The following is a 22,562-nucleotide window of genomic DNA, read 5'->3' on the forward strand; positions in this document are numbered from 1 at the left end:
AGTTATATAGCATGCCCATTGTATAGTGATGTAGTTATATAGCATGCTCATTGTATAGTGATGTAGTTATATAGCATGCTCATTGTATAGTGATGTAGTTATATAGCATGCTCATTGTATAGTTATGTAGTTATATAGCATGCCCATTGTATAGTGATGTAGTTATATAGCATGCTCCATTGTATAGTGATTGTAGTTATATAGCATGTCCCATTGTATAGTGATGTAGTTATATAGCATGCTCATTGTATAGTGATGTAGTTATATAGCATGTCCCATTGTATAGTGATGTAGTTATATAGCATGCTCATTGTATAGTTATGTAGTTATATAGCATGCTCATTGTATAGTGATGGTAGTTATATAGCATGCCCATTGTATAGTGATGTAGTTATATAGCATGCTCCATTGTATAGTGATGTAGTTATATAGCATGCTCCATTGTATAGTGATGTAGTTATATAGCATGCCCATTGTATAGTGATGTAGTTATATAGCATGCCTCATTGTATAGTGATGTAGTTATATAGCATGCCCATTGTATAGTGATGTAGTTATATAGCATGCCCATTGTATAGTTAGGTGTTATAGTAGCATGCTCATTGTATAGTGATGTAGTTATATAGCATGCCCATTGTATAGTTATGTAGTTATATAGCATGCCCATTGTATAGTGATGTAGTTATATAGCATGCCCATTGTATAGTGATGTAGTTATATAGCAATGCCCATTGTATAGTGATGTAGTTATATAGCATGCTCATTGTATAGTGATGTAGTTATATAGCATGCTCATTGTATAGTTATGTAGTTATATAGCATGCCCATTGTATAGTTATGTAGTTATATAGCATGCCATTGTATAGTTATGTAGTTATATATGCATGCCCATTGTATAGATGATGTAGTTATATAGCATGCCCATTGTATAGTGATGTAGTTATATAGCATGCCATTGTATAGTGATGTAGTTATATAGCATGCCCATTGTATAGTGATTGTAGTTATATAGCATGCCCCATTGTATAGTGATGTAGTTATATAGCATGCCCATTGTATAGTGATGTAGTTAGTATAGCATGCCCATTGTATAGTGATGTAGTTATATAGCATGCCCATTGTATAGTGATGTAGTTATATAGCATGCTCATTGTATAGTTATGCTAGTTATATAGCATGCCCATTGGATATTTATGTAGTTATATAGCATGCCCATTGTATAGTGATGTAGTTATATAGCATGCTCAATTGTATAGTGATGTAGTTATATAGCATGCCCATTGTATAGTGATGTAGTTATATAGCATGCCCATTGTATAGTTATGTAGTTATATAGCATGCCCATTGTATAGTGATGTAGTTATATAGCATGCACATTGTATAGTGATGTAGTTATATAGCATGCCCATTGTATAGTGATGTAGTTATATAGCATGCCCATTGTATAGTGATGTAGTTATATAGCAGCCCATTGTATAGTTGTAGTTATATAGCATGCCCATTGTATAGTTATGTAGTTATATAGCAATGCTCCATTGTATAGTGATGTAGTTTATATAGCATGCCCATTGTATAGTTATTGTAGTTATATAGCATGCCCATTGTATAGTTATGTAGTTATATAGCATGCCCATTGTATATTGATAGTTATGTAGTTTATATAGCATGCCCATTGTATAGTGATGTAGTTATATAGCATGCCATTGTATAGTGATGTAGTTATATAGGCATGCCTCATTGTATAGTTGATGTAGTTATATAGCATGCTCATTGTATAGTGATGTAGTTATATAGCATGCTCATTGTATAGTGATGTAGTTATATAGCATGCCCATTGTATAGTGATGTAGTTATATAGCATGCTCATTGTATAGTGATGTAGTTATAATAGCATGCCCATTGTATAGTGATGTAGTTATATAGCATGCCCATTGTTATAGTTATGTAGTTATATAGCATGCCCATTGTATAGTTATGTAGTTATATAGCATGCCCATTGTATAGTGATGTAGTTATATAGCATGCTCATTGTATAGTGATGTAGTTATATAGCATGTCCATTGTATAGTGATGTAGTTATATAGCATGCCCATTGTATAGTGATGTAGTTATATAGCATGCTCATTGTATAGTGATGTAGTTATATAGCATGCTCATTGTATAGTGAAGTAGTATATAGCATGGCCATTGTATATTTATGTAGTTATATAGCATGCCCATTGTATAGTGATGTAGTTATATAGCATGCCCATTGTATAGTGATGTAGTTATATAGCATGCCCATTGTATAGTTATGTAGTTATATAGCATGCCCATTGTATAGTGATGTAGTTATATAGCATGCTCATTGTATAGTGATGTAGTTATATAGCATGCCCATTGTATAGTGATGTAGTTATATAGCATGCCCATTGTATAGTGATGTAGTATATATAGCATGCCTCATTGTATAGTGATGTAGTTATATAGCATGCCCATTGTATAGTGATGTAGTTATATAGCATGTCCATTGTATAGTTATGTAGTTATATAGCATGCTCCATTGTATAGTGATGTAGTTATATAGCATGCCCATTGTATAGTGATGTAGTTATATAGCATGCTCATTGTATAGTTATGATAGTTATATAGCATGCCCATTGTATAGTGATGTAGTTATATAGCATGCCATTGTATAGTGATGTAGTTATATAGCATGTCCATTGTATAGTTATATAGTTATATAGCATGCTCATTGTATAGTGATGTGAGTTATATAGCATGCTCATTGTATAGTTATGTAGTTATATAGCATGCCTCATTGTATATTTATGTAGTTATATAGCATGCCCATTGTATAGTGATGTTAGTTATATAGCATTTGCTCATTGTATAGTGATGTAGTTATATAGCATGGCCCATTGTATAGTTATGCAGTTATATAGCATGCCCATTGTATAGTGATGTAGTTATATAGCATGCTCATTGTATAGTGATGTAGTTATATAGCATGCCCATTGTATAGTTATGTAGTTATATAGCATGCCCATTGTATAGTGATGTAGTTATATAGCATGCCCATTGTATAGTGATGTAGTTATATAGCATGCTCATTGTATAGTTATGTAGTTATATAGCATGCTCATTGTATAGTTATGTAGTTATATAGCATGCCCATTGTATAGTGATGTTAGTTATATAGCATGCCCATTGTATAGTGATGTATTTATATAGCATGCCCATTGTATAGTTATGCAGTTATATAGCATGCCCATTGTATAGTGATGTAGTTATATAGCATGCTCATTGTATAGTGATGTAGTTATATGCATGCTCATTGTATAGTGATGTAGTTATATAGCATGCCCATTGTATAGTGATGTAGTTATATAGCATGCCCATAGTTTATAGTGATGTAGTTATATAGCATGCTTATTGTATAGTGATGTAGTTATATAGCATGCCCATTGTATAGTTATGTAGTTATATAGCATGCCCATTGTATAGTGATGTAGTTATATAGCATGCCCATTGTATAGTGATGTAGTTATATAGCATGCCATTGTATAGTTATGTAGTTATATAGCATGCCCATTGTATAGTGATGTAGTTATATAGCATGCTCATTGTATAGTGATGTAGTTATATAGCATGCCCATTGTATAGTGATGTAGTTATATAGCATGCCCATTGTATAGTGATGTAGTTATATAGCATGCCATTGTATAGTGATGTAGTTATATAGCATGCTCATTGTATATTTATGTAGTTATTTAGCATGCCCATTGTATATTGATGTAGTTATATAGCATGCCCATTGTATAGTTATGTAGTTATATAGCATGCCCATTGTATAGTGATGTAGTTATATAGCATGCTCATTGTATAGTGATGTAGTTATATAGCATGCCCATTGTATAGTGATGTAGTTATATAGCATGCTCATTGTATAGTGATGTAGTTATATAGCACGCCCATTGTATAGTGATGTAGTTATATAGCATGCCCATTGTATAGTGTATGTGTTTATATAGCATGCTTATTGTATAGTGATGTAGTTATATAGCATGCCCATTGTATAGTTATGTAGTTATATAGCATGCCCATTGTATAGTGATGTAGTTATATAGCATGCTCATTGTATAGTGATGTAGTTATATAGCATGCCCATTGTATAGTGATGGTAGTTATATAGCATGCCCATTGTATAGTTATGCAGTTATATAGCATGCCCATTGTATAGTGATGTAGTTATATAGCATGCCCATTGTATAGTGATGTAGTTATATAGCATGCCCATTGTATAGTTATATAGTTATATAGCATGCCCATTGTATAGTGATGTAGTTATATAGCATGCTCATTGTATAGTTAGTAGTAGTATATAGCATGCCCATTGTATAGTGATGTAGTTATATAGCATGCTCATTGTATATTTATGTTAGTTATATAGCATGCTCATTGTATAGTTTATGTAGTTATATAGCATGCCCATTGTATAGTGATGTAGTTATATAGCATGCCCATTGTATATAGTGATGTAGTTATATAGCATGCTCATTGTATAGTTATGTAGTTATATAGCATGCTCATTGTATAGTTATGTAGTTATATAGCATGCCCATTGTATAGTGATGTAGTTATATAGCATGCCCATTGTATAGTGATGTAGTTATATAGCATGCTCATTGTATAGTGATTGTAGTTATATAGCATGCTCATTGTATAGTTATGTAGTTATATAGCATGCTCATTGTATAGTTATGTAGTTATATAGCATGCCCATTGTATAGTGATGTAGTTATATAGCATGCCCATTGTATAGTGATGTTAGTTATATAGCATGCCCATTGTATAGTGATGTAGTTATATAGCATGCCCATTGTATAGTGATGTAGTTATATAGCATTGCTCATTGTATAGTGATGTAGTTATATAGCATGCCCATTGTATAGTTTATGTAGTTATATAGCATGCTCATTGTATAGTTATGTAGTTATATAGCATGCTCATTGTATAGTTATGTAGTTATATAGCATGCCCATTGTATAGTGATGTAGTTATATAGCATGCTCATTGTATAGTGATGTAGTTATATAGCATGTCCATTGTATAGTGATGTAGTTATATAGCATGCTCATTGTATAGTGATGTAGTTATATAGCATGACCATTGTATAGTGATGTAGTTATATAGCATGCCCATTGTATAGTTATGTAGTTATATAGCATGCTCATTGTATAGTGATGTAGTTATATAGCATGCCCATTGTATAGTGATGTAGTTATATAGCATGCCCATTGTATAGTGATGTAGTTATATAGCATGCCCATTGTATAGTGATGTAGTTATATAGCATGCTCATTGTATAGTGATGTAGTTTATATAGCATGCCCATTGTATAGTGATGTAGTTATATAGCATGCTCATTGTATAGTTATGCAGTTATATAGCATGCCCATTGTATAGTGATGTAGTTATATAGCATGCCCATTGTATAGTGATGTAGTTATATAGCATGCTCATTGTATAGTGATGTAGTTATATAGCATGTCCATTGTATAGTTATGTAGTTATATAGCATGGTCCATTGTTATAGTTATATAGTTATATAGCATGCCCATTGTATAGTGATGTAGTTATATAGCATGCTCATTGTATAGTTATGTAGTTATATAGCATGTCCATTGTATAGTTATGTAGTTATATAGGCATGTCCATTGTATAGTTATATAGTTATATAGCATGCCCATTGTATAGTGATGTAGTTATATAGCATGCCCATTGTATATTTATGTAGTTATATAGCATGCCCAATTGTATAGTGATGTAGTTATATAGCATGCTCATTGTATAGTGATGTAGTTATATAGCATGCCCATTGTATAGTGATGTAGTTATATAGCATGCCCATTGTATAGTGATGTAGTTATATAGCATGCCCATTGTATAGTGATGTAGTTATATAGCATGCTCATTGTATAGTGATGTAGTTATATAGCATGCCCATTTGTATGTTATGTAGTTATATAGCATGCTCATTGTATAGTGATGTAGTTATATAGCATGCTCATTGTATTAGTTATGTAGTTATATAGCATGTCCATTGTATAGTGATGTAGTTATATAGCATGCTCATTGTATAGTTATGTAGTTATATAGCATGCCCATTGTATAGTGATGTAGTTATATAGCATGCTCATTGTATAGTGATGTAGTTATATAGCATGCCCATTGTATAGTTGATTGTAGTTATATAGCATGCCCATTGTATAGTGATGTAGTTATATAGCATGCTCATTGTATAGTGATGTAGTTATATAGCATGCCCATTGTATATTTATGTAGTTGTATAGCATGCCCATTGTATAGTGATTGTAGTTATATAGCATGCCCATTGTATAGTGATGTAGTTATATAGCATGCTCATTGTATAGTTATGGAGGTTATATAGCATGCCCATTGTATAGTGATGTAGTTATATAGCATGCTCATTGTATAGTGATGTAGTTATATAGCATGCTCATTGTATAGTGATGTAGTTATATAGCATGCTCATTGTATAGTGATGTAGTTATATAGCATGCTCATTGTATAGTGATGTAGTTATATAGCATTGCCCATTGTATATTTATGTAGTTATATAGCATGCCCATTGTATAGTGATGTAGTTATATAGCATGCCCATTGTATAGTTATGTAGTTATATAGCATGCCCATTGTATAGTGATGTAGTTATATAGCATGCCCATTGTATAGTGATGTAGTTATATAGCATGCCCATTGTATAGTGATGTAGTTATATAGCATGCCCATTGTATAGTGATGTAGTTATATAGCATGCCCCATTGTATAGTGATGTAGTTATATAGCATGCCCATTGTATAGTGATGTAGTTATATAGCATGCCCATTGTATAGTGATGTAGTTATATAGCATGCCCATTGTATAGTTATGTAGTTATATAGCATGCCCATTGTATAGTGATGTAGTTATATAGCATGCTCATTGTATAGTTATGTAGTTTTATAGCATGCCCATTGTATAGTGATGTAGTTATATAGCATGCTCATTGTATAGTGATGTAGTTATATAGCATGCCCATTGTATTAGTGATGTAGTTATATAGCATGCCCATTGTATAGTTATGTAGTTATATAGCATGCCCATTGTATAGTGATATAGTTATATAGCATGCTCATTGTATAGTGATGTAGTTATATAGCATGCCCATTGTATAGTGATGTAGTTATATAGCATGCCATTGTATAGTTATGTAGTTATATAGCATGCTCATTGTATATTTATGTAGTTATATAGCATGCCCATTGTAGTGATGTAGTTATATAGCATGCTCATTGTATAGTGATGTAGTTATATAGCATGCTCATTGTATAGTGATGTAGTTATATAGCATGCCCATTGTATAGTGATGTAGTTATATAGCATGCCCATTGTATAGTGATGTAGTTATATAGCATGCCCATTGTATAGTTATGTAGTTATATAGCATGCCCATTGTATAGTGATGTAGTTATATAGCATGCCCATTGTATAGTTATGGTAGTTATATAGCATGCCCATTGTATAGTGATGTAGTTATATAGCATGCTCATTGTATAGTGATGTAGTTATATAGCATGCCCATTGTATAGTGATGTAGTTATATAGCATGCCCATTGTATAGTTATGTAGTTATATAGCATGCCCATTGTATAGTGATATAGTTATATAGCATGCTCATTGTATAGTGATGTAGTTATATAGCATGCCCATTGTATAGTGATGTAGTTATATAGCATGCCCATTGTATAGTTATGTAGTTATATAGCATGCTCATTGTATATTTATGTAGTTATATAGCATGCCCATTGTAGTGATGTAGTTATATAGCATGCTCATTGTATAGTGATGTAGTTATATAGCATGCTCATTGTATAGTTATGTAGTTATATAGCATGCCCATTGTATAGTTATGTAGTTATATAGCATGCCCATTGTATAGTGATGTAGTTATATAGCATGCTCATTGTATAGTTATGTAGTTATATAGCATGCCCATTGTATAGTTATGTAGTTATATAGCATGCCCATTGTATAGTTATATAGTTATATAGCATGCTCATTGTATAGTGATGTAGTTATATAGCATGCCCATTGTATAGTGATGTAGTTATATAGCATGCTCATTGTATAGTTATGTAGTTATATAGCATGCCCATTGTATAGTTATGTAGTTATATAGCATGCCCATTGTATAGTTATATAGTTATATAGCATGCCCATTGTATAGTGATGTAGTTATATAGCATGCTCATTGTATAGTTATGGAGTTATATAGCATGCCCATTGTATAGTGATGTAGTTATATAGCATGCCCATTGTATAGTGATGTAGTTATATAGCATGCCCATTGTATATTTATGTAGTTATATAGCATGCTCATTGTATAGTGATGTAGTTATATAGCATGCCCATTGTATAGTGATGTAGTTATATAGCATGCCCATTGTATAGTGATGTAGTTATATAGCATGCCCATTGTATAGTGATGTAGTTATATAGCATGCCCATTGTATAGTGATGTAGTTATATAGCATGCCCATTGTATAGTGATGTAGTTATATAGCATGCTCATTGTATAGTGATGTAGTTATATAGCATGCTCATTGTATAGTGATGTAGTTATATAGCATGCTCATTGTATAGTTATGTAGTTATATAGCATGCTCATTGTATAGTTATGTAGTTATATAGCATGCTCATTGTATAGTGATGTAGTTATATAGCATGCTCATTGTATAGTGATGTAGTTATATAGCATGCTTATTGTAGTTTTTAGTCTGTTACACTTGACGGTTTTAGGATGTTTGTCTGTTCTGCTTGATTCGTGTTCACACTGTAGAATCCAGTCCTGTTTTGTATGTTGATTAATATCCTGTTCAGCATCCTGACCTGAGTTCCTCTACGTTGTAGAGTTTGTTATATTGTTATAGAGATTATAAATAATGAATAATATAAATAAATATGAAATAAATAAAAATTATAATAAATAGATAGTATGAATAAATAATAAATAGTATACATTAATATTAAATAAATAATAAATAGTATATCTAATTAAATAAATAGTAGAAATAAATATGAAATAAATAATAGTATAAATAAATATGAAAAATAATAATAATAAATAGTATAAATAAATGTTAAATAAATATGAAATAAATAAATAAATTATATCAATAAATAATAAAAAATAATAAATAGTATAAATAAATGTTAAATAAATAATAAATAAATATGAAATAAATAAATAAATACATAATAAAAGTATAAATAAATAATAAATATAAATAAACATTAAATAATAAATAAATAAGTAATAAGTAAATAAGAAATAAATAATAAATAGTATAAACAAATAAATAATATGAATAAATATTAAATAAATAATAAAAGTGTAAATAAATAAATAATAAATAGTATACATAAATATGAAATAAAAAATAATAATAAATAGTATAAATAAATGTTAAATAAATATGAAATAAATAATATAAATAAATAATAAAAAATAAGAAATAGTATAAATAAATGTTAAAGAAATAATAAATAAATAAATAAATAAATAATATAAATAAATATGAAATAAATAAATAATAAATACATAAAAGTATAAATAAATAATAAATAATATAAATAAACATTAAATAATAAATAAATAAGTAATAAGTAAATAAATAAATAATAAATAGTATAAACAAATAATAAATAATATGAATAAATATTAAATAAATAATATAAATAAATATTAAATAAATAAATAATAAAAGTATAAATAAATAAATAGTATAAATAAATAAATAAATATTAAATAAATAAATAAATAATATAAATAAATATTAAATAAATAAATAATAAAAGTATAAATAAATAAATAAATAAATAGTATAAGTATAAGTTAATGAGAAGACCTGAGACCTGATCCAGGGAGATTTCCCGGTATTATTTGTGGTTTTCAGACGGGTCCATAAGAGAATAAAATAATTTCTAAAGTTCAGGACTCGGGGGATCTCCCTGGATTATAAATCTTCCTCAGATCGGAATGTTCTCTGCAGATCTACAGGAATCTCCAAGAAATGACCCTGATCTCCGGCCTCCTCTCTGCTCCTCATCTCCTCCTGATTCTTCTGCGCTGCTGTGGTGAGTGGGAACCTGCAGAATGGGGAGACGGAGATGATGATGATGATTATTATTATTATTATTATCTCCATAAAGGTGTAGAGAGGAAAGAACTACATAATACACACAATATAATACAAAGAGTCCTGACCCTAGGAGCTTACACTCTATAGCAGTGGTTCCCAATCAGGGTGCCTCCAGCTGCTGCAAAACTACAACTCCCAGCATGCCCGGACAGCCGAAGGCTGTCCGGGCATGCTGGGAGTTGTAGTTTTGCAACAGCTGGAGGCACCCTGGTTGGCAACCACTGCTCTATAGCACTAGTGATGTGGTTAATGTTTTCTTGCAATTGAAAAATTCATCAAATTTGGATTTCGGGCGATTGTTATGTAGCGGTGACATCACTTCGCAAGAATTAAGCTAATTTCTTCCGAAAACAGTGCCACCCCCGTCCTCAGGTTGTGTGCGGTATTACAACTTGGCTCCATTCACTTCTATGGAACTAAGGCTGCGCTCACACGGCCTTCTAGACCCGCCCCGTTCTTCTCCCGTCAAAAAAAAAATAAAAAACGGACAATAAAGGACGCAAACGGATGTTATCCATTTGTATCCATTATTGTTCAGTTAATAAACCAAAAAAAAAAAAAACGGATCAAAAAACGTTATGTAACGGATGCAAACGGATGACATTAAAGGCTCATTTTCCATAGACTTCAATGTTAAATTTACCGTATCCGTATTTTCTTCACTTTTTTTAAATTTTTTGACGGAAGAAAAAATATTGCATGTGCCGTTTTTTCTGCCGTCAAAAAAACGGAAATGAGCGCAGACGGGTACAAACGGATATAAACAGATTGTAACAAAAATCCCATTGACATAAATGGGATTTTTTTTAAACCGTTTTTAATCCATTTACAGTCTGCAAGAACGGAACCGAAACGGGGATAAAAAAAAACGGGGACAGACGGCCGTGTGAACGCACCCTAACCTGCATTACCACATACAGCCTGAGGACTGGGGGGGGGTGCTGTTTCTGGAAGATATCGGCTCTGTTTTACTATTTTAACCGCTTAATAATATTAAGAATAATATAACATATTATTGCCACAACTAATTCTAGCTTTAACCCCTTCCCGACCCCATAATTTAGATTTGTGCCTCACGTTTCCTTCCTCCTCCCTTTTTAATAAGAATTTTAATTCTGTCACTGACTGAGATGGATTACGGAGCCGTCGCGCTTTCCCCCGGCACCATTTATGTTACTTTATAATGTAGCACGAAGCCAGAAACAAATGGTTAGAAAGGATGAGTTTTTTTCAAAAATTCAAGAAAAAAATTGTTAGGCGAAATTATTATTATTATTTTTTTTTTGTCGTTCACCGTACAGTAAATCTGACATGTGACATTTATTCTAGGGGGTCGGTACCGTTCCAACGATACCACATTCGGATACTTTTTGTTTTGTTTTGCTATTAACCCCTTCAGGAGAATTTTAATTTCTGGTTCACATTTTTTTTTCTCCTCCCCTTCTAAGACCCCAAATTGTTTTTTTTTCTACTGACAAAGTTTGTATTGCTTATTTTATGCGGAACAAGGTGTACTTTTCACTTTATTTCATCATATAATAAATTATCAAGACAGAAAAAATTTTTAAATACATAAAAAAAATATAAAAAATTATAGGGAATTGGGCAGTTTTTGTGGGGCAATAATTTTTTTCAGAATTCACAATGTGGTAAATCTGACATAAACTTTAATCTATGGGTCGATACGATTCCAATGATACCAAACTTGGATAATTTTTGTTTTGTTTGATGGTTAAAAAAAAAAAATTAAACTTAAAAAAGAAAAAAATATCTGTTCATTCTAGCCCCTATAACTTTTTTATTTTACACCTATGAAGCTAGATTAGGGCTTATTTTTGTTTTTGATCATTTTATATTCCATTTTTTTCTAGGATGTTATGTGACCAATGTGGTGTTGTTGAACCGGTACTGACCCTTAGAATAAATGGTGCATGTCAGATTTACTGTACGGTGAACTACAAAAAAATTAAATGCCCCAAAAAAATTTCTAGTAGTTTTTGAAAACTGTACATGACGCGAGCACCGGAACCGGCTGCTATCAGCAGCCAGGGACCTGACGACCTGGCGGTTGCGCTGGTGTCTGCCCTTAACCCCTCAGATGCCGTGACCAATACAGATAATTGCATCTGCGGCAATGTGGGCGTTATAGTGGATGATCGGATCACCCACGGCACTGCCGTGGGGATCCGGTCATCCAAAATGGTGGAAGGAGGTCCCCTCACCTGCCTCCACCATTCTGCCAGGGTCTTCTCCTCTGGTCTGTCTTCCAGAAGACCAGAGAAGTAGATCGCCAATAATACCGATCAGTGCGATCAGCGCTATGCTTATGTGTAACACTGAACAGTATTACAGGTTTATATGGAAGGAAAAACAGACAGTGGTGGCGCTATCCTTGTGGCCTTACCAAGGGCAACACAGTCCCAGTTTCCACTTTGTAAAATGCCCACGTACCTGAACGTGTTGGGCTCAGAGCTCAACATTTTTTTGGCGCATAAACAGGAGTAGTTTCGCGGCAGCCAGGACCCGGTTCCGTAGATTCACAGTTTGCAGTGAAGACTTGATTCCATTGGAAGGCTTGAACGGAGAGTTAAAAACTGGTTTTCCTAAGGGCACACACCGCTACGGTAGGTTAAAAACCACGGACATCAATAGTAAAATAATAAAAAGGGATATAATGACATATAGACGACGCATTTCAAGAGCACAGCTCTCTTTATCAAGTCATGTGTTCACTACTGATCACGGCACAAAAATGAGCCCTCATATATCCCATATATACGGAAAAATGAGAAAATTATAGGGGTCAGAAGAGGAGGATTGTAAGCATAGGGATTTTCTTACAGAAAATTCAAATTTATTTTTTCTGTTTTGCAGTACATTTTATGGTGTCTTTAAAAAGTGTAATTGGTCCCACAAAAAACAAGCCCTCATATGGCTCTGTATGTGAGATGAGGAGGAAAAAACATGGCAGAAACCGCTGACGGAGGAAGAAGGAGTCAAATATATTGTTGCCTAAGGGTGGCAGCCCAGCACTTTTACTCTCTGTAGAACCGTCTCATCCATTTGACTCTGTGGAACCGTCTCATCCATTTGACTCTGTGGAACCGTCTCATCCATTTGACTCTGTGGAACCTTCTCGTTCATTTGACTCTGTGGAACCTTCTTATCCGTCTGACACAGGTTTCTTTTATCTATTAGGAGGTCAGCGTCTTCTGGTATTGGCTGCAGATAGTCATGGTGAATGGCAGCCGTATTCCCTCCACGTTCCACCTCACAGGCTTGTCTGGTCTGGAGGACATCTACGGTTGGATCTCCGTTCCCTTCTGTCTAATTTTTTCTGTCTCCATTGCTGGGAATGGTCTCATCCTCTATGTGATATGTTGTGACTTCAAGCTCCGTCAGCCGATGTTCCTGTTCCTGTCCACGCTGGCCGTCACTGACATTTTCTTCTCGATGTTCACAAGCCCCTCAGTGCTCGGTATCTTCTTGTTTCACCACTATAGCATTCAGTCTCAAGCGTGTCTCCTACAGATGTTCTTCATCCATTTATTGTCCATCACGGAGTCCTCACTCTTAGCAGCTATGGCCTTTGACCGTCTTGTTGCCATTTGTCACCCCCTAAGGTACGCGGCCATTCTTACCAACACAGTAGTGGCCAAGATCATCTTGGTATCAGTCATCCGGGGGACATTATTTCTTCCGGCAGTGAGCAGTCTCCCCTTTCTTCCATACTGTAAGGGGAACCTCCTGTCCCACTCGTACTGTTTGCACCAGGACGTGATGAAGTTGGCATGTGATGGCACCTACACCTTCAACATCATATATGGCATTGCTGCCATCCTCGGCACTGTCACTGTAGACATGATACTCATTGTCATCTCCTATGTCTTGATCATCAGGTCGGTCCTTCACCTCACCTCCACCCTGGAGCAGCATAAGTTATTTAACACGTGTGTGTCACACCTCTGTGCCGTCTGCATGTTCTACGTCCCCATGGTGGGCCTATCGGTGGTGCACAGATTTAATATACATGCATCGCCAGTTTTTACAAACGTCATAGCCAATGCTTTCGTGCTTGTCCCACCTATGCTCAACCCAATCATTTACAGCATCAGGAGTCGGCAAATACGCGAGAGTTTTGGCAAAACTTTCCAGTTCTTGGTTGTCTGGTAAAGTATCAAGTCCCAGTAAGATGACCCACCCTAAGCCTGAAGACATCTCATCCAACTTCTGATGTACAGTTCTTGGTAATGTGGATGTGTTAAGGGAGTATCATGGAGTAGCCAGGCAGATTGGCCACTAAGGCCTCCAGAGCTGTAATCATATTGTTGTCACCTAAAGACCTGGGATCAGAACCTAATCAGAATGAGACCTCACAACCCTCATCTCTCCTCCATTGTAGATGGAACTATCGGCATAACGTTATAGACGTTAGATCAAAGCTTCGATCATTAAAGGGGTATTACGGGGGGGGGGGGGGGGGCCGCAATCAGACATCTTATCCCCTATCCTTTCGATAGGGGATAAGATGTTTTTGCCCGGAATACCCCTTTAAGTATTTGTGGGCCCCCACCAGCGTATGGCCTGTCCCTCACCCCAGTTGGGTCACGGTCACTGCTCCACCAACCCTGACACCAAGTGAAGGGATTGTCCTCCTGCTTCCTCCTATGTGGCTGCAGTTTCCAGTTTGGCCAATCGGTGCAGAGTGCCGTGCTCATGCTCTGGCTGTACCTTAAAGGGTAATTCCAGGCATAGACATCTTATGCCACACCACGCCCCCTCCATTCATGTCTATAGGAGAGGGCGTGGCGAGGCGTCACGTCTCCAGTCTCGGTAACACAATGGTTTTCGAGACTGGAGCAGCAGCCCAGCATAGAATGCGGGTGCTACAGGGAGATTGCGGAGTCCCAGCGTCAAGCCCCCACAATCAGACATCTTATCCCTATGCTTTGGACAGGGGATAAGATGTCTATGGCCGGAATACCACTTTAAAGGGCCTGTGCATTTGTATCTAATGTATCCTCCAACAATTCCTGCCTGTAATTGCCTATTTTAGACTGCTCTACCTACTTACCTGTGCCTGAGCAATAGTTTGGCTTTACCATACAGAAGTCGTGCTTTTCCTGATCTATCCTGTGTCTGATCACTGCCTGTTAACCTAAGGTTGCCTCTGCCTGACCCTTGTGTACTATGGTGACTCTGTTGAAGATGATCCAGACCACTGACCCTGAACACAGTGACTCTACTGAGCATGATCCAGACCACTGACCCTGAACACAGTGACTCTACTGAGGATGATCCAGACCACCCGCCCTGAACACGGTGACTCTACTGAGGATGATCCAGACCACTGACCCTGAACACAGTGACTCTACTGAGGATGATCCAGACCACCGACCCTGAACACTGTGACTCTACGGAGGATGATCCAGACCACTGACCCTGAACGTGGCGAATCTACTGAGGATGATCCAGACCACCGATCCTGAACACGGTGACTCTACTGAGGATGATCCAGACCACCCGCCCTGAACACGGTGACTCTACTGAGGATAATCCAGACCACTGACCCTGAACACGGTGACTCTACTGAGGATGATCCAGACCACCCGCCCTGAACACAGTGACTCTACTGAGAATGATCCAGACCACTGACCCTGAACACGGGGACTCTACTGAGGATGATCCAGACCACCGACCCTGAACACGGTGACTCTACTGAGGATAATTCAGACCACTGACCCTGAACACAGTGACTCTACTGAGGATGATCCAGACCACCGACCCTGAACACTGTGACTCTACTAAGGATGATCCAGACCACCGACCCTGAACACGGGGACTCTACTGAGGATGATCCAGACCACTGACCCTGAACACTGTGACTCTACTGAGTATGATCCAGACCACCGACCCTGAACACGGTGACTCTACTGAGGATAATCTAGACCACTGATCCTGAATATGGTGACTCTATTGAGGATGATCCAGACCACCGACCCTGAACATGTGCTGGGACTATGCTCGGGAAACAAAATGGTACGCTCTAGCAGCAGAAGTCCAAAGCTGAACCGGGTGGGTAGCACAGTAGGTCCACACCCATTAGGGCCTTACTATATCTTTTACTTATTTAGATTAAGATGATTACAGGATATTATGACATCATTAGGTAAATCTATCAGATAGAGGATGTTCACACTTGGACTATGGTTTCCTAGAGACATTTTTGGATTCGTAAACTTACAATGAGGTAAATCAGGTAAAGATGACTGTATGAGCGGTAAAACAGTGAGAAACGGCATCCTTTATTATCAATGTGACCAGATATATAAAAAGGCAGAAACAGATTGAAGGTCAGTGATGTCATACAGGGGGCGGGGCTGTGATCACATGTCATTATATTACTATTATATATCAGTGATGTCATACAGGGGGTGGGGCTGTGATCATATGTCATTATATTACTATTATATTATATCAGTGATGTCATACAGGGGGTGGGGCTGTGATCACATGTCATTATATTATATCAGTGATGTCATACAGGGGGTGGGGCTGTGATCATATGTCATTATATTGCTATTATATTATATCAATGATGTCATACAGGGGGCGGGGCTGTGATCACATGTCATTATATTACTATTCTATTTTATCAGTGATGTCATTGAGGGGGCGGAGCTGTGATTATATGTCATTATATTACTATTATATTATATCAGTGATGTCGTACAGGGGGCAGGGCTGTGATCACATGTCTTTATATTCCTATTATATTATCCTTGTTGTCATACAGGGGGCGGGGCTGTGATCATGTCATTATATAACTATTATATTATATCAGTGATGTCATACAGGGGGCGGGGCTGTGATTACATGTCATTATATTAGTATAATATTATAACACAGAGTAATAAATCTACTAACTTCTCACCGGTGTCTGTTTTATTACTGTTTCATACTCCATATACAAGTGTCGCCCTGGTATCCAGGTAACCACAGCTACTGCATACCTCCCAACTATTGCTGAGAGCACAGAGGGACAGGCTATGCTCATAATCACGCCCTCAGCAATGCCTCTTACCACATCTTTAGCCATGCCCTATCCATGCCCGCAAATGCAGACTGGATATAACTTCCTAAATAGCTCCCCCTGAAGGCAGAATCCCCTAGATTGTTGTCCCCTTCTAGGCAGAACCCTCTAGATAGTTGTCCCCTTGTAGGCAGAAGCCTTTAGATAGTTGCCCACCTGTACAAAGCAGTCTCCTTGTAGATAGGTGCCCCTGTTGGTAGCAGTTGTCCTATAGATAGTTGTTGCCTATCTGGAGTACTAGCAGCCATATACTGTTCTGTGACCCACTGCCTGTCCGGTCGGGCCATAGCACTAGCACCCAACCGGAGGAGCAAGGGAACACAGAAGCTGCAGAGATCAACGACGGACAAGATGGTTGGGGTAGCCACTCCTCACTGTCCGGTTCTCCAGGCAGGCTGTCTCACTAATGCCTCTTCTGGCAACTGGGCGTGTTGATAATGTAACATCAGCCTTGCCTGCCATGCTAACTCCCAGCAGCCAGTGGTCTCCTAAAATAGGAGACGCTGCCGGGCCCAGTAGACTCAGCTAACCCCACCGGCTGTGAGTATTGGCTGCAGCATCACTGCTTTCTGGCTCTGTAAGAAAAGTGTGCAGTTCAAGGAAAGATTTATTTTGAACCTGGACATGAGGGGGTAGTTCAAGGATGGTGGGACATGACCCCAAAAATTTAAATGTCCCGCCGAATCTGGGACGGTAGGGATGTATGGGTACTAGGCCTTAATATTATCCAGGTAACCACCGGTACTAAGCCTCACCGGCATCCAGGCAACTGCAGGTACTAGGTCTAACTGGTATCCAAGATTCACTGGTACTAGGCCTCACTGGTACTAAGCCTCACTGGTATCCAAGATTCACTGGTACTAGGCCTCACTGGTACTAAGCCTCACTGGTATCCAAGATTCACTGGTACTAGGCCTCACTGGTGTCCAAGATTCACTGGTACTAGGCCTCACTGGTATCCAAGATTCACTGGTACTAGGCCTCACTGGTATCCAAGATTCACTGGTACTAGGCCTCACTGGTATCCAAGATTCACTGGTACTAGGCCTCACTGGTACTAAGCCTCACTGGTATCCAAGATTCACTGGTACTAGGCCTCACTGGTACTAAGCCTCACTGGTATCCAAGATTCACTGGTACTAGGCCTCACTGGTGTCCAAGATTCATTGGTACTAGGCCTCACTGGTGTCCAAGTAGCCACAGGTGCTAGGTCTCATTGGCATCAAGGAACACATGTACTAGGCCTCATTGGTATTAAGGACAACAATTACTAGGCTTTACTGTTATACAGATAACTACAGGTACTAGGCCACACTGGAATCCAGATAACCACAGGTACTAGGTATCTCTGGTATCCATGAAACCTCACAAACTAGGCCTTACTGGTATCCAGGCAAGCACAGGTACTAGGCCTCACTGGTATCAAGAAAACACATACTAGGCCTCACTGGAATCCAGGTAACCACAGGTATTTGTCCTCATTGGAATCCTGGTAACCATAGGTACTAAGCCTCACTGTTTTCTCTATAACCACAGATACTAGGCATCACTGGTATCCAGGCAACCATAGGTACTAGGTCTTACTGATATCCAGGCAACCAAAGGTACTAGGCCTCACTGGTGTCCAGACAACCATAGGTACTCAGCCTCACTGGTATCCATAATCACAGGTACTCAGTCTCACTGGTATCCATTATCACAGGTACTCAGTCTCACTGGTATCCATAATCACAGGTACTCAGCCTCACTGGTATCCATAATCACAGGTACTCAGCCTCACTGGTATCCATAATCACAGGTACTCAGCCTCACTGGTATCCATAATCACAGGTACTCAGCCTCACTGGTATCCATTATCACAGGTACTCAGCCTCACTGGTATCCAGGTAACCACAGGCACTAGGCCTCACTGGTTTTAAATAAAGAGGTTCAGCAGCAGCTGACTACTCCACCCCAATTTATACTCATAATATAAGGAGCTCCTGGATACACATAATGAAATGTCTGCCTCCTGTTAGGTGCCATAAGGGGTTAACCAGGACAAGTCCCCAGTGGAGACTCTGACCTCCTCAGGATCCCAGAGGTTTATAACCTGGTAATAGGAATCCCTCCCTGTACAGAGTGGGGCCGTGTGTTACTCTGGGGTCAGTGCAGGAGACGTGAGGTATGAGACTCCTCACCGAGGATGAGATACGGGTGAAGCCGACTGTATCTACTGTAGTGCCCAAGTGGGTGCAGGTGGTTGGAGAATCATAACTTAACACTGCCCATCACCCTGATCACATCATCCCCACAGTGATACATGGTGGGAGCATCATAACCCAACACTGCCCATCACCCTGATCACACCATCCTCACAGTGAAACATGGTTGGAGCATCATATTCCAACACAGCCCATCACCCTGAGCACACCATCCCCACAGTGATACATGGTGGGAACATCATAACCCAACACTGCCCATCACCCTGATCACACTATCCTCACAGTGAAACATGGTTGGAGCATCACATCCCAACACAGCCCATCACCCTGAGCACACCATCCCCACAGTGATACATGGTGGGAACATCATAACCCAACACTGCCCATCACCCTGATCACACCATCCCCACAGTGATACATGGTGGGAGCATCATAACTTAACACTGCCCATCACCCTGATCACACCATCCTCACAGTGAAACATGGTTGGAGCATCATATCCCAACACTGCCCATCACCCTGATCACACCATCTTCACAGTGAAACATGGTTGGAGCATCATATCCCAACACTGACCATCACCCTGAGCACACCATCCCTACAGTGATACATGGTGGGAGCATCATAACCCAACACTGACCATCACCCTGAGCTCAACATCCATCCCCACAGTGAAACATGGTGGGAGAATCATAATCCAACACTGCCCATCACCCTGAGCACACTATCCCCACAGTGATACATGGTGGGAACATCATAACCCAACACTGCCCATCACCCTGAGCACACCTACCCCACAGTGATACATGGTGGGAGCATCATAACCCAACACTGCCCATCACCCTGATCACACCATCCCCACAGTGATACATGGTGGGAGCATCATAACCCAACACTGCCCATCACCCTGATCACACCATCCTCACAGTGAAACATGGTTGGAGCATCATATCCCAACACAGCCCATCACCCTGAGCACACCATCCCCACAGTGATACATGGTGGGAACATCATAACCCAACACTGCCCATCACCCTGATCACACCATCCCCACAGTGATACATGGTTGGAGCATCATATCCCAACACTGCCCATCACCCTGAGCTCAACATCCATCCCCACAGTGAAACATGGTGGGAGAATCATAATCCAACACTGCCCATCACCCTGAGCACACTATCCCCACAGTGATACATGGTGGGAACATCATAACCCAACACTGCCCATCACCCTGAGCACACCTACCCCACAGTGATACATGGTGGGAGCATCATAACCCAACACTGCCCATCACCCTGAGCACACCATCCCCACAGTGACACATGGTGGGAGCATCATTACCCAACACTGCCCATCACCCTGAGCATCATAACCCAACACTGCCCATCACCCTGAGCACACCATCCCCACAGTGACAAATTGTGGGAGCGTCATAACCCAACACTGCCCATCACCCAGAGAACACCATCCTCACAGTGATACATGGTGGGAGCATCATAACCCAACACTACCCATCACTCTGATCACACCATCCCCACAGTGATACATGGTGGCAGCACAACCCAACACTGCCCATCACCCTGAGCACACCATCCCCACAGTGACACATGGTGGGAGCATCATAACCCAACACTGCTCATCACCCTAAGCACACCATCCCCACAGTGATACATGGTGGGAACATCATAACCCAACACTGCCCATCACCCTTAGCACACCATCCTCACAGTGACACATAGTGAGAGCATCATAACCCAACACTGCCCATCACCCTGAGCACACCATCCTCACAGTGATACATGGTGTAGGGAGCATCATAACCCAACACTGCCCATCACCCTGAGCGTCATAACCCAACACCGCCCATCACCCTGATCACACCATCCTCACAGTGATACATGGTGGGAGCATCATAACCCAACACCGCCCATCACCCTGATCACACCATCCTCACAGTGATACATGGTGGCGGAAGCACCATGGTGAGACTTCTCTTCAGAAGGTACAGAGAAACCTGTCAAAATTTTATGAAAAGTTGAATTGCATCACCTGAAGAAAACCCGATGCAATAGAGACAGTGCTGGTACATTGTTGGCTGCTGAAACCTCTAATGTATTAGTATTGGAGACCAAATAATCCACATTTATTATGGCGTCCAAAAAGAATATATATTATATATATATATATATATATATATATATATATATATATATATATATATATATATATAGGAATATGCAAAGCAGCTCATTACATCACCTTATTCAGGTAGTGTTCCCTGGTATCAGCTTAGCTCCTATTAAGGAATATGAAAAGCTAATCGGGATTTATGCCAAGCCAGACTACTTCCCAAAAGGAAAGTTTCTACCCATCTGCAGACAGCTGTTTCGTGTTTTTTTTTTTTTTTTATCTAAAGCCGAGGAACGTGCTCTCAAATCACCCAAAGTGCAAACGTGTTACGATAACGGTAGGTACCCTGCCAAAGCAGGAGTACCCGGGGTGTTTGCAGGGAGGTGCGGAACCTAATGGCCACACACACCTCCCCTAGACCGCCAGGAGGGACACCCGGAAGGGCTACCGCATCCTGATAAATCCTGTGAACACACAACACGCAAAAAGGGACACAGTGAGACAAAAAGAAATAAATAAGTGAAGGTGTGCAGATATACTACCCGGACATCCGGCCGGATCTATAAAAATTTCTCTGATCCTAGCCAGAAGGCCGGGAATCAAGAGGTGAGTGCCACAAGGTGAAGAGATTATGGTGCCCGTGCTTCAACTCAGTGAGCCAGTATTCCCAGTGAGTTTCGGCACCTCGGGGTCACCACTCCCCGAGGCACAAAAGTACCTTGGCTCTAGACCCTCTCAGCCTCATGGCGAGACCCGGAGGGAACAGGTCACGTCTGGGCAGCCGTCGAGCTGATTCCTCAGAACCAGCCCCGGAAAGCCCCGGTACACCTGCACCCTCCATGCAGCACCCATCCCCACAGCACCCATCCCCACCAGCCCCATACCGGC

The 22,562-nt window shown here is 39.0% G+C and overlaps 1 protein-coding gene across 1 annotated transcript in view; it reads left to right on the forward strand.

Moving 5' to 3' along the window:
- Positions 1-14,420, forward strand: part of LOC130358135 (olfactory receptor 51G2-like) — a 62,219-nt gene extending 47,799 nt beyond the window's left edge. The window contains exons 3-4 of the mRNA XM_056560964.1: positions 12,119-12,152; positions 13,446-14,420. Of these exons, the coding sequence (XP_056416939.1) occupies positions 12,119-12,152; positions 13,446-14,420 (1,009 nt within the window). The remainder of the gene's footprint in view (positions 1-12,118; positions 12,153-13,445) is intronic.
- Positions 14,421-22,562: the final 8,142 nt, after the last annotated feature.

This window comes from Hyla sarda, chromosome 2, assembly GCF_029499605.1.
Source record: "Hyla sarda isolate aHylSar1 chromosome 2, aHylSar1.hap1, whole genome shotgun sequence".
Classification (NCBI taxonomy): Eukaryota; Metazoa; Chordata; class Amphibia; order Anura; family Hylidae; genus Hyla; species Hyla sarda.